General features: G+C 43.5%; 1 protein-coding gene across 4 annotated transcripts in view; it reads left to right on the forward strand.

Moving 5' to 3' along the window:
• spns2 (SPNS lysolipid transporter 2, sphingosine-1-phosphate) overlaps positions 1-11,921 on the forward strand; it is a 66,804-nt gene extending 54,883 nt beyond the window's left edge. For 3 of the 4 annotated variants that reach the window (XM_053441208.1, XM_053441211.1, XM_053441212.1), the window contains 3 exons: positions 919-1,082; positions 4,228-4,264; positions 8,493-11,921. In XM_053441208.1, coding sequence (XP_053297183.1) covers positions 919-1,082; positions 4,228-4,264; positions 8,493-8,507 — 216 coding nt within the window. In that variant the 3' untranslated portion in view covers positions 8,508-11,921. Of the gene's footprint in view, positions 1-918; positions 1,083-4,227; positions 4,275-8,492 lie in introns of all 4 variants that reach the window. The other variant, XM_053441210.1, reaches the window with a different exon arrangement.
• The last annotated feature ends 1,751 nt before the right edge of the window (positions 11,922-13,672 follow it).

Below are 13,672 nucleotides of genomic sequence, written 5' to 3' on the forward strand. Positions count from 1 at the left end.
ACATATAATCAATGTGCTGCAGCCAGGGTGACCTACGCCCGCTCACACAGAGACGAGAAGCCCCGTCCCGCTCCCGCTGTGCACACCGCCACACAATCTGCTAAAAGCGGCCTCCTCTCCATCACGTGTGTCAGCGCGGTGACCGATGCGTGTTGGAGAGATGCCTCCTCGGTGATACAGGGAGGCAGAGATGATCACATCACGCCCACCGTTCAGCTGGTGTTCCTCTCAGCGCCACACATGACAGACTGACCGCTGCGGCTTTACTGAAGCCTTCAACAGCAATATCAGAAATCCAACTAAATAAAACAAAAACCCGCTGCGTTTACATCATACTGTGTGTCATTTTGATCTGCTGCTATGAAGAAACATGCAGAACCCACACTGGTAAAGTGTGTTTTGTCAATGTAAATTTCAATATTATTTATATAGCACATTTAAAACAACTTGGTTGACCAAAGTGATTTTTAAAACGATCCTGTGACAGACAGGAAGCCAGTGTAGGAGGCGTAACATGGGTGTGATATGGTCTCTCTCTCTTTTTTGTCCTAGTCAGCAGGCGAGCAGCAGCATTTTGAACTAGCTGCAGGCGTTTAATGGATGCTTTGTCTAAGCCTATATACAGGGAATTACAGTAATCCAGACGGGAGGTTATGAACACATCTATAATTGACTCTAGATCCTTTTGTGGTAGCTAGGCCTTTACTTTTGCAATTTGTCGAAGTGGAAAAAAGCTACCTCTGACTTCTGAGGAGATTTGTTTATCAAAATGAAAAGCCCTGTCAAAGACACCAAGACTCTTACATTGTATTGTGTCATGTAGTGTTTCAGAGCATGGCGGGATATTTCAAGAACTTTTGCTGGATGATGAGCTGGAATAAAATGTCCTTGTGTGTGTGTGTGTGTGTGTGTTTGCAGATCTCGGACGCCCTCCAGCAGAGCTACGCTACGTCAGCGCTGTGGCAGTTCCTCAGTTTGGGCTATGCCCTCATGCTCTGTCCGTTCATCATCGTCCTGGGGGGCATGTTTTTCCTGGCCACGGCCTTGTTTTTCCTGGACGACAGAGAGAAGGCTGAGAAAACGTAAGTGACTCAGACATTGTTTCGATAACTCGTCATTATTTCATTCATTATTTAGTCATTCATTCTTTAAATATTTAAGAGTTGCTTTGAGTTTTCCTCCACTGACTTTCTGAGTAAGAGCTCCCAAAATCCAAACGTGCCGTCTCTGTGCTGGAAGAAGCTGAACAAATGGAAACAATATTTTTATTCTGAGGGCCATGCATGCATAGGGAGGTTTGAAACTTTTTCTGGACGATGCTAGGCCCATTTTAGCCTGATGCCGGGGTGTGACGCGTGGCCGAGTCAAGCTGCCCAGTGACACCAACAGTGGTGCCAACCCTGCAAGACTCAGAAGGGCCCCGGTGCCAATAGAAAGTCCCAGTCAGCTAAAAGTGCTCCAGAGCTGACACAAGCTGTTCTAGCCATCAATTTAAGTGTGCTTACTTAGACTTTTACCAGCTACCGCCCCTCGTTCTCGTGCATTCATATTTTCCTCTTTTAAACACCGAGACGCAAACACACTGAGGCCACGGGAGCTGGTCATGGCCTTAAAAGGCTAAAACAAACTCACCCGTCCTCTCTCAGATGGTGAGACATGACTTCTTGTTCCTTTCAGACTATTTTTTCCTACTTTTTTATCACGTCGACTCGCTCCCCTGGTGCCAGCGCTCTCAGAAATGACTTCCTTCCTGTCGAAGATGAGGGACATTTTTAGGCAGGATGGCAGTCTGATGTCTGACGTCTACAGTCACTTTTTCTTCACCCTGCGGAGCTGGCTGCCGCTCGTTCCCACCACAAACCCCCCCGCGAAGCGAGAAGAGATAGATTTCAGGATCGTTTGACCAAAAATAAATCATTTGTAATCAGGCAATTTTTTGGGAACTAACTTTAAGGGGATGATTTATTGCATTTTAGTTCAAGTTACCATCCAAGCCATTGAATCTTCTTCAGTGTAATGTTCATATAAAGATTTAAAGGGCTCTTTGCAAACACACACTTGTCAGCCTTCCTGTGGCTTCTGTTCAGGGATAAAAAGGAAAAAAGGCAAAAATATTGACTAAAAGAAAACTCACACTCTTGCCACAGTGCCAGTATTAGATACTAGTTCTTGGTTTGACCACATTATTGCCTGTGTGTGGGCAAATGGCACACGCTCAAAATCTAACCACAGGCCCTTACTTTTCACACCACACGCTCCAGGGCAAAGCTAATGGAGCAGCAGATGGAGTTTAACAGTGCAGATATGAAACAGGCACAGTTGAATTCAGTGGGAATTCATTGCTGTGTTTTCACAGATATGATCCTGAACAGAAATGTGTGGAGGTCGGCATTTTAAGTCATTATGTATTAAAGATTATACAGCTACAATTATGAGCTAATATATCTATGTTCTAAGTCCTTTGTTAAAAAGGGATTCTAAAGTGTAACTATCAGCTCTATTAGCCGTAAATCCACTTCATAATTCTAGTGAGTCATTACATAGAAATATAGAAATGTATAGAAATATCAGGTTGTGGTAATAAGAACGAATTTGCATTTATTATTGTTAACAATCAACTTTATTCGTAAGTAACACAAACATTTTTCAGTGGGTGTTCTAAACCTGACTGTTTTGAATTGGCTGTTTTCTTGTCCTCTGGTGATGCAGGCTGCAGTTTTCTTACTGAAACTGTAAAAGTGACTTCAGTTACTGAGCCATGGCAAAGTAAAGACCAGCTGCAGGACTCAGTGCACAGATCCCTCACAGATCTCACAAAGAGCTGTTCCCCTGTTTATTTAGAGTTGGGTGAATCTCGACTCAGAACAACAAACTGGAGTTGTTGCTGCTGTGGTGATCGACAGCACCCATTACGTTCCGTCCCAAGCGGCTGCTACTGGTCCCCTTTTTATCAACATTTTATTCATATTGACCGTATCACATGTCAAAATTCACACCAAATTCAACAGTGCACTCCCCTGGGTCTTTAGAAACACACAAGCCAAGTGTGAAGCTGATAAGACGAACGGTTCTCAAGATATGCGTTCCACATAACACAGATGGACACACAGAGATTTCTTGAATCATTAGATACATGCCTTCTTAGAAGATTTCCCCAAAAGTCGTTCATATATTGATCTTTTTGTATGATTTTTGACACTTTGTATAATGTTTAAGTACACAGCCAACACGCTGCTGCATACCTCCCATAGTTTCGGCCTCAGTAGAACTGTGCAGATTTGTTCGAGACATCCCAAGATGAAGAAGAACATCTAGCTTGAGCAGCAGCAGCTCTTACATAACAAGCTGCAAGCAGCACCTCAGGGACCAACAGGACGACAGCATCCACAACTTTGTACAAGCGGGGGTTGTTCCATGATTGTGATATATTTGGAATCCATTCACACTCCGACGCCCCCAGTTAATAAATCCTCCCTGATTTTACAGTGTTTTTTTCCCTCCATTGAGTCTGACCTCAGATACTCAGCGCTATTTATAAGACGCACAGAGCCGAACGAGTTACTCACTGGAGCGCGAGTGTCTATTTCCAGCCTTAAAGAGCGCTTTATTATTTCTAGGTTGTTAGCTTTTTTTGGCTGCAGGGCCATTAATAGCTCGGGTTCAGTCCATGTTGCCTCCCCATACATTCACCCAGTCCACATTCACACTTAGTGAAGTGTGAGGGCAGAGACGTCTCATCTGTCAGAGCAGTGCAGTGGAGGTGGGCTGAGCGCTGCAGCCTGGAGTCTACCTGGAGAGCAGACAGAGAAGGACAGTTAGGATGTGATGAATGAGATTAGGGACAAAAGGAGAGTAAGTAGAATGACACTGTGGAGCGCATACCTCTGCCAAGGCCCAACCGTCCCCTTGGATTCAATCAAGCTGCCCCAAATTTCTTTTTTTTCCATCAAGATCCATCAATTATTCCCTGGGAAAATTATAAATTGGTTGAAAAACGGCCCCTGACCTGCACTAAAATGTAACGGCTGCTTCCCTGACCCATATTGCATCCTTCCATCAAGAATTGTGCAAATCTGTTAGGCAGTTTTTTGCTTACAAACAAACAAACAATTGGGCACATCCTCCCTGGCGTATAGGTAATAAATGCTGCATGTGGTTTTTAAAGGAGCTATCTTAAAGTTGTTGTGCATCCTTGAGTCCTAAAACAATTCTTTCTTCTCTCTGCAGGTTGAGCCAGCTGGCACTTCCACCCTCCACAGTCAAGGTATGACCAGGTAAATTCCCCTTTACCCATAAAGAAGCTTGTTTCACTTTTAGTGTTTTTCACATCAGTAGTTCCATGAGCAGTTAACGTCGTTAATAACAAAGAGACGGTTCTGGAACATCACCATTTATAGAGCTCCTTCCTCATTACCTGCCAGACATCATGTAGAGCTGTTTTCATCAGAGACCCGAAAACAAGTTTTTCCCCCTAAACAAACACGTTGACCTGAGGCTGTGCAGAGCTTTACAGTCTGGTAAACACTGCGGGTGATAAACATGCTGATACACAAATGATGGATCAATGATTCATTTCCCATCCCATTGTACTCTGGAGTGTTTCTGCATTCTTGGAGGGCTGATTATTTGACCGACTCTCTGGCATCTTATCAAAAACCTGAGCCGCCTCCTCCCCTTCCTGTCTTTATCAGACTCTCACACATGGTGCGAAACTGATTATTAACTGATGGGGGGGGGGACACAAAATATTGGCAGCACACCAGACAACCCGGCACAGTAGCACAATGGAGAGTGGCATATAAAGAATAATAAGATTAAACTCTGACTCGCTGATTAGAACGACAAGGGAACTGTTGTGACTTATTTGTAAAGGTTATCATGTTTAGCCAAAGGTTCAAGGTTTACCCCTCTCTAATCATTCCCTTCTAAAGTTATCTGGGTTTATTTGTGAATAAAGAAATGGGTCAAGAATGGGTATACTGACTGGTGCGTTTATCATAACCCACCTCCCAATAATTGCCTGTTTCTTCTGAGTGAATTTATCAGTTTTCAACAAAGGTTTAATCATACGTTTACTGACGATTACTCATCTTTGAAAAGTCTAGGGTTAAAATTGCAGGATTTCTTTCAAAAGCAGTTTGATCATCTATTTGTGGGCAGTTGTCATATTAGTGGATATTTAGTTAGAAGGGCCAGATTCATGCGGAGTGTCACAGTGCAGCAGGCGGAGGAAGGTCGTCCAGTCCGGTGCTTTCTTTCCATTTGACTTATATGCTAGTCATATATAGGTTCTTCCCTGTCGGTAGTTCTCATTTTCATCGGCAGCTTTGTGAATTTCAAATGAAGGTTCCTTACATATGCTCACAAAAAAAGTTACCAACAATATGTGCTTGCAGTTGCATCACCACGTAGTTTCTGGTAAAAAAAAAAAGAAAAAGGAATGCAGTCGTATGATGTATTTCCCATCACAAGCAACTTGCATGGTGCACAGATGAATGTGAGGCGATGCCAGTGTTGGACGGATGAAATAGGTCTAAAAATAGGTCTGCTTTGGAAAACACTGCAGTATCAGGGCGACATGGTTTGTAGCTTTGTGTGGTCTGACTGTGGTAATGCGGCAGCGCTGCTCCCACCGGCAGGGTCACATTAGCATTCACAGCTAATGACAGGTGACATGAAAGGCTCCCGCTAGGCTGTAACACACATCATGTTTCAGTGGCAGTTTAGGCCGTCGGCCTCAGGGTTCCGTCAGTCCTCTGTCACACACAGCCGCCAAAGCATTTTCCCCCATGTTGTCAGATGGGACTAAGTATAGATACTTACAGTTTCAAAAGGACAGAATTGAATTTTCCAATGAACTGATCATTTCAAGTCTAACATGAACCCACTAAGGGGGGGGATCTTGGCTGACAGATTTTCAACCAATTGTTTTGAAAGATAATCCAATCAGTGACAAGCACTACTTCCTCCCTTGGGCCTGACTCGCAGATCAATACAGTTCACAGGTCACCCACTCTGTGTTGACATCGTTTTACATTGACCCCAGAGCCACAACATACTGCCGTGAGAAACAATTAGAGAAGAAAGGATAAGATATGGCGCCATGGTCAGGGATTTAGATAGCAACAAAAAAAAAGGTTTTGTAACAGTGAGTGGAAGTGACGGATAGAGAGATTTAGTGGAAGAGGAGAAAAGACACACGGCCACCGAATAAATGAGGATGAAGGGATGCAGGGATCGGGAAAGCTGTTATACATCGCAAGCTATTAATCTCTGGTGCTGCAATCCCACTGGAGATCAGATACTCTAAGATCCAATTAACTTCTTCTGCAGGAGGAAGCAGCCTCCACTGACTGATTCACCCGACACTGCACGATGAACAGGGGACGATCAGTGTGAGATCTGACAGCACAGCTCCCAACACATTTACTCAGTAACCAGACATCCTGTGGTATATCAGGAAGGAAATTTACGTCGTGGCAAATCTCTGCAGTGCAAACTTTAACTGTTTAAAGTGTTTGTACAGCTGCAGACGCACACGTTCCTTCTTTGTGCTCTTATCGTGCTGCAAAAGCTCTGAGTCCTGAGTCGGCAGTGTTCAGTGGGTTCTCGATGGGCAGAAACCGCAAGACAAACACACACACATGCAAACACACACACACAGCCTGGCTCTAATGTGACCTCCAGCTCACAATACCTTCCGAAAGCCCGTTGACTCTCAGCTCTTCTTGTTTCGTGATCAGATGAGTACCTGAAAAAGGAAGAAACCAAAGCCCCGCTCCCTTTAACACTTCTTCTGTCTCTTTAACAAGACCAGTCACTGCGTCCTTCCATCTGTCCTTGAACGTGAAGCCAGTCCCATCGACAGTATAGCAATGCCAGTCTGGCCATGATCGGTCATGATTTGCGTCCTCCCAGCCAAAAACCACATCAAGTCAGGTTGATTAGCGTTTGTTTCCCTGCCAGACCAATCAGACCTCCCTTCGGCTTGAGAGGCCAACAGTCTCCAGCACAGGGATAGTGAATCTGCGTGGAGGCAGGCCAACACATACCTCTGATTTTCTCAATGCAAGGCTTACACCGAAACACGTATTTTGGCTCAAGCAATTCAGAGTTTACAGTTATTAATTGAGGGGAAACGGTTCAACCCAGAGAGGAATGTATTGATCTCTACCAGAGAAACAAATTGTTTTCCAAAAATCCACTTAACCCCCTGTTTAAGATAATTACCCTTATTTGCATGACGCTGTCTTTCTGGAGTTCCTCACTATGTCGGGATGTGTATATATGCACAAGTGTGTATGTCTGTATTTGTCTGTTGGAGTGTGTATGTGTGTGGTTAAGAGTGCAAGACACGAGCTCATAACATAGCTCTGCCAAGCTCCCCGCACTAATCCTGTTGTAGCAGCAGCAGTAGCTCGTGCAGCGGAGCATCCAGGGCACAGTGATGACAGACCACAACAAACAGCGGGACACTCCTCCATCTCTCTCAGGCATTCTGAAGAGATCACAGGCATGGCAGCATGCACGCTTAATGAGCCAGTATGAAGTACACTTTCCCCTCCGGCTCCACATTTATGTTTACGTGTTAATGTAGAGAAGGGTGCAGTGTTTTAATGAACAATTACATATAAGAGTCTATAAATTTAACTGAGCGAGCCCAATGCAAATAAACAGTGTCTTCTTCTTCTTTGTTCGGTTTATTGGCGGGTGGCGACCAACATCAAGGTGCATTACCGACCTTCTACTGTGTCTTCTTCTTCTTCTTGATTGAAATGAAGACGATTATTCGTGACATTTCCTTTGAATCAAAGGCATTTTCCAGTCCTCGGTATGTAGAGCACGAAAAGCAATTGTTGTTCGAGCAAAGAAGAAGAGGAAGAAATATCGTAGGTGGTGGTAATACACCTTGACGTTGTTTGCCAACCGCTAATTAACTAAACAAAGAAGAAGAAAAGAAGTAATGGTGGAAATGAAAAGTATACTTACTGTACATCTTCTTTTGTATATTTTAATTTTAAGGCTTCTGTCTTCTTCACTAAATTTGAGAGAGATTTTAAATTTTGTATACTTTTTTGCTACATTTACTTGACAGCCATGATATCTCTTTACTCTGAAAACCAATATAATCACAGCATATAACATGTACAGGACACTGAGGAAGAAGCACAGTCGTATCAAATGAAAACCCCCATCTGCAGATACATGTGTGTTTCTGTGGCTTAAAGCTTGCTACTGTACAGATTGAGTGTGAGTCTGCATTAAACAAACTGTTATGTGTTGGTACGCTTTGTGCAGGCAAATATTTAGGTCACAGGCTGGTCCTGGTGGGCTGCGTTATGAGGAAGGTCCTAACAGATGGCCCAGGAGCTTTCAACCTCAACATTAATTACATGAGAATGTCCTGTGGTGATGCCGGGCTCTAACCGCTCTGTTTCCTCCCTCCCCTCCCTCTCTGTCTCTCTCTCTCTCTCTCTCTCTCTCTCTCTCAGGTGACAACCAATTGAGGAGCACCCAAACCAGACATAGATGACAACATGGAGATAAAAAGGGAGGGCAGCTGATCCACTTCTTTGAAACTCCACCCGGGGTCAACTTCCCTGTTATCACCACCGCGATCCTCCTCCTCCTCATCCTCGACCTCCACCTCCACCTCCACCTCCACCTCCTCCTCTTCCTCACTCCTGCTGCTCTTCCTTTTAACACGCTCATTGAGGCTGCTCAGAACTGGAATGAGGGAGCGTCTTGCCCCTTCCTGAACTGCCTCTAAATCACAGGCTGGTGGGAACACGCTTAGCGGCGTGCTGGTGTGCCGGAGCCACCTGACCAGCAGCTGGTGTCCTCCTCACCTCTGTCTGTGATCCACTGAACCTTCCAGGGAGGAGGTTGGGTTGGCAACAAAAAAAAAATTACAACAAAAAAAACATGTTCCCCTCCAACTCCTGATGCCATACTACTGAATGCTGATCATGAACCTGCCCTGTCTGTCTGCCTGCCTGTCTCTGTATGTCTGTCTGTTTCATTGGCTGTCGATCTGCACCAAGTGCCATAGCGTCATTACATTCCTTCAGACTTTGCACTGACCACCAACAACCCTCATGACTTCACCACTGTCTATGTTTACATGCACGCGGTAATTCGGCTTTTGGCTTTGAAATTGGTCCGATCCTGCTGTTTACACGAACATCTGCTGTCACGAAGCTCCTCTGGTGTCCATGTTGCTCCCATGCCAATTTTCCACAATTTGTTCTACCCAGACTTTCAACACTTTGAGTAGCTGTAAAATTCAAGTTACGTGGAGCAAGTGTTGCACCTTGTGAAAATGTGCTGCAGGACAATGATTCTAAAAGTGTTGCATGTGTTCAAACGTCCACCAATGTGGCCAACATCACATCGCCCTGCACATCTTATTGCAGTATTAACAACATGAACTTCTAACCTAAACACACTGTTTACACGATGAATTCAGTATTCTCCTTATCCAAATTTCGCCGTGCATGTAAACATGACCGCCAACCGAGAGCCAAAAAGTGTTACCGTCTAAAGGTCAGTGAATCGGCCTTAAAAATCGGAGCTTTCCCATCTGCAGCGTTTTCCTCTGACCCTCGTATGTGTGTTTTTAGTTAGCTTGTAGCACTTAAATCAGTGTAGACAGTGCCACAGGACATGACAGAGATCAGATTTTTCTGCACATTATTTTTCATAAGGTTGCTTGTGATTTTTTCTATTCTTTTTATTGTGTGATTATGGATTTTAAACTGGAGGTTATGGGTCTAGGACTGTTTCAGAAGGAAGATGAAGCAGTCCAGGCTCTTTTAAGCAGACACTGGATTATATATTTTGTATCATTTATAATGTTCTTTTCCCAAAAGGACATGACAAGCTACTCTTTTGGCTTTTAAGGAGGAACACCTGAGTTTCTGTGTACATAGGAAGTTTTTTTTTTTTCATGCAAACCAACCGTTTTTATCCACACTGCCTTATCAGTGAGATGGGTTTCCCATTAGAGGGGGTAGCTCGCTGATGGTTGGTTTTAAATTTCTGGACACACACACCCACAAGGGGGCCGAGTCACTTGTAATGACGGATTCCAGTCCCGTCCATGCTGGTTACAATAACAGCCATTGTTATAAGAGATCGTTTCCCCCTCGCAATTGTAGATATCCCATTCCACTATCAGTAGAAAGGACCTTTGTAAAGAGCTGGAGTCCCACTCGTCAGATTATTAGAAATCGAAATCCCAGACAGGAAGAGGAAATCCATCGGCCCCGGGTCTGACTGACGGCGGCCTCTTATCACTCATAATGGATAAGTGAGGAATCTCCCCTTGGAAGCAGATCCTCAGATGTCACTGCAGGAGCTGAGTCCCCCTCAATACCTGCGCCAGAAGTCGACATAGAGATTTCCATAGGAAGTAGAAGAACACAATAGACAGAAAACCTGGATTTGATTTCATCACGCTATGCATTATCTTACATGTAATTATGCAAATGAAATGCAGGGCCCGGGAGGAGGACTGCAGCTAGGTTCTTCTCTGTGCCAAGGCAATAGCTTCATTAGGATCCTGTTTTTTAGTGTGTTACCTGGTGGATACAATTTTTACTGAAACCTTGAAGCCACTAATGTAGTCAGAGTTGTTGAAGCGTGTGCATAAAAGGGGAAAAAAGCACTTTGCTGACCTTCAAGAAGACACAGGAGGAGGTGGAGGAGGAGGGGGAGGAGGAGGAGGAGGAGGGGGGTGGTCTGACCTGAGCGGGAGGAAGGAAGGGAGACACCGGGCCGGCTGTTGTAGCGTAGATGTGCGAGCGTGACTCACTGGCTGCGTGCGGGTGCTGTGTGGGCTGTGTCCTTGATGCCAGATCATTAGCTTTAGCTTCTCTCCAACATGCTTGGAGCTCTCTGAATGTGATTCTGTCCAACCTGATGTGTTTACACACCTCCATCTTCTTAACGAACTAAGCTTCTTACCTTCCTCTTACCGTTTTTTTTTTTAATGTTACCAAATGAGTTTTTCTAATAACTACAATAGAGATAAATATATATATAGCTATATCACGCAGCAACTTTTAATATATTGTAAATGATGGCTTGGATGCAATGTATTTATTTGTTTGTTACCATAATGAAGAATAATCTATAAAGGGAAGTTTATGGTTTGAGTATATTACACTTTGTTATATGTCCTTGGGTTTTAGAAAATGCCTTTTGTATCACAATGTATCAACACAATACCTTTCTACATCACTTCCTGTTTACTGTGATCATAAATCGGACATCTCAAACATTCTCCTCACCGAGAGAACTAAAGAAATGCAATGTGATGCTTTGAAGACGACATATTGGTGTCATTGTTAGGGTGCAATACTTTTGCATTCATTTTTGTAGCTCATGTATGTGCTCTTTTTTTTCCTGGAAAAGAAGAAGAACAAGAACAAGTCATTTTGCACACTTAAATGTTCAGGGATTTATTTGACCCATAGGCTGGCATCAACTTCTGTCACGTCATGCTCACAGTAAGTGCTGACATGTTGTAATCTGTCTATATCAGAAGGAGCCCAGGCTCTGGTCAGATGGGTCGCGAATTGTGTTTGACTTTTGCCAAATTTAGTTGATTTAGCACCAATCCTCTAGGAGTAGAAGTCCATTGTGTCGAGTAATTCTGTGTTAATAATCACTGAAGTGATGTTTTGAGAATATGCTACTTCTTGTCATACAAGAATCGTGTAAAAAGAGACCTATTTCTGATGTTGAACAGAAAACAGAGGTTATTTTTATTTTTAGAGCAAGTCAATACAGGAGAGGTGGCGGAGAAATCAAAGGATGTTATTCTAGAACTGAACTGTGATGCTCCCTCCGGGGGTTGATAGAAAATGTACATGTCTGTAAATCAAATAAACCTATTTAATCACTTCATACCACCACGCCGTGTCTGTTTCTCTTCATTCTGTCAAACATCCATCACATCCCAATGAAGCACCACCCAGCAGTGCCTCCATTAAGTAACAGTCTTTGACTAAATCAGTTTCACTTCATCTATATTAGGAGCTTTCTTCTCCTCAAGACAAAGATAAGTGGATTATTTTCACACTACAGACGTGTCTACAGTCTGATGTAACTGAGTTGAGCCTTAGATTTAGCTAGATGCCATCAGGCACCAAATAGTATTGTTATTTTGTGTATGTTCACATCCATATGTCATGTGTGAGTGATTCTGTTGCCTTAAAAAGAGACCCCACATCTCCCGTGGTCTTCCCGGGCCCTAATCCAGGCGTGAGATTCTTTCAAACTGACGGCAGGTGGGCTAAAGAATATTGATCTGAGAGTCGATTGAATCGGTTGTCAAGTTCATTTCCAGTTGTTTCAGTGTTGAGAAATGTTGGTCACATGGTCTTATATAAACAGAGCGGTAAAACTTTACATATGAACAAATGACCTGGATAGAATCTATTGTAGCTGGTTTGGTCATTTGGATGTAAATAGGAATGTATATGCTGTACATAGTGTTTTTTTCCGTAGGATGAGGCTTGGGGATTGACTCTGTACACAAAAATCAGTCCAAGAGATAGCAGCGATATCTATGGAAGCAATATTGCATTCACCTCAGACTCTCTCCTCCGTTTGTCTGATTTAACAAGATGTCCTGCCTCAAAATCCCCAAATAAGTTTTGATTTAGCAGTGGTGAAGCAAACATGTCTCACCTGTCTAGTTTATGGGAAGATACTTGTGTCTTTAAGTAGTAATTAGTAGTTAAATTATTAAAATTACCTATTTATATTATATATTGTTGTATTAGATATACTATATTCCTTGCTTACTACTTTGTGCAGCTTATATCAATCTTTTTATCTAAGTGCTGTCAGAACTGAGTTTATACAAACCGAAGTAATGATGGTACACAAGGATGAGTCAGGTCCTAGGTAATACGGTACTGCAAAAACTATTTGATTTTGAACTTTTAGAACAGAGCAGCGTTCTTCCCCTCTCTCTCTCTCTGTGAATGAACTACTGTATTGTTCAGGTGCAGTGAAGCCGGCCTCTGTGAGCCTCCGTTTGTAAAGTAATCTCACGGTCTCCAGAGTGGTTTACAGACGAATGTACACATCACACACGCGACATCCCTGCCGTGGATGCAGTCAAGAAAATAAAACATAATATTTACCTTCACAGGAAGTGAGGAAGTTCTCAACTAAAGGCTCTCTGTGTGCTGGCATTCATTAAAAAGGGCAGAGTTACCTAATAGCCCTAATGGACATGTCTATGACAGGGCAACACAAAACTGGGAGTAACGATACACTGGATTTGGACAAAAGAAGTCTTGAGACGTCGGCTGTGAGGCCTCTAATTAGGCAGAGCTACATTTTGAACAGATCCTCTATCCGACATGCCCACTGTTTGAAGAAGGGAAGATTATATAGGAGCCAGAGGAAGAGAGTCGGTGTGTGATAGCTGGATGACCCGGAGAAATCAACACCCTTTCCCACAGTCAGACCAAAATGTACCCCCAAAGTCAGACGCTTTAATCTGAAAGTCAACACGCCTAGTCATGCAGCGGACAGGAAACACTCGGGGCGTAGACAGGAAAAGGGGAGCCATTCTAGCGAGCGCTGGAATTTCCATTTGCACTTAAACTCACAGAGGACAAACTTTGTACAAAACACAGGGTAAATTTAG

This window comes from Pleuronectes platessa, chromosome 15 (assembly GCF_947347685.1).
Source record: "Pleuronectes platessa chromosome 15, fPlePla1.1, whole genome shotgun sequence".
Classification (NCBI taxonomy): domain Eukaryota; kingdom Metazoa; phylum Chordata; class Actinopteri; order Pleuronectiformes; family Pleuronectidae; genus Pleuronectes; species Pleuronectes platessa.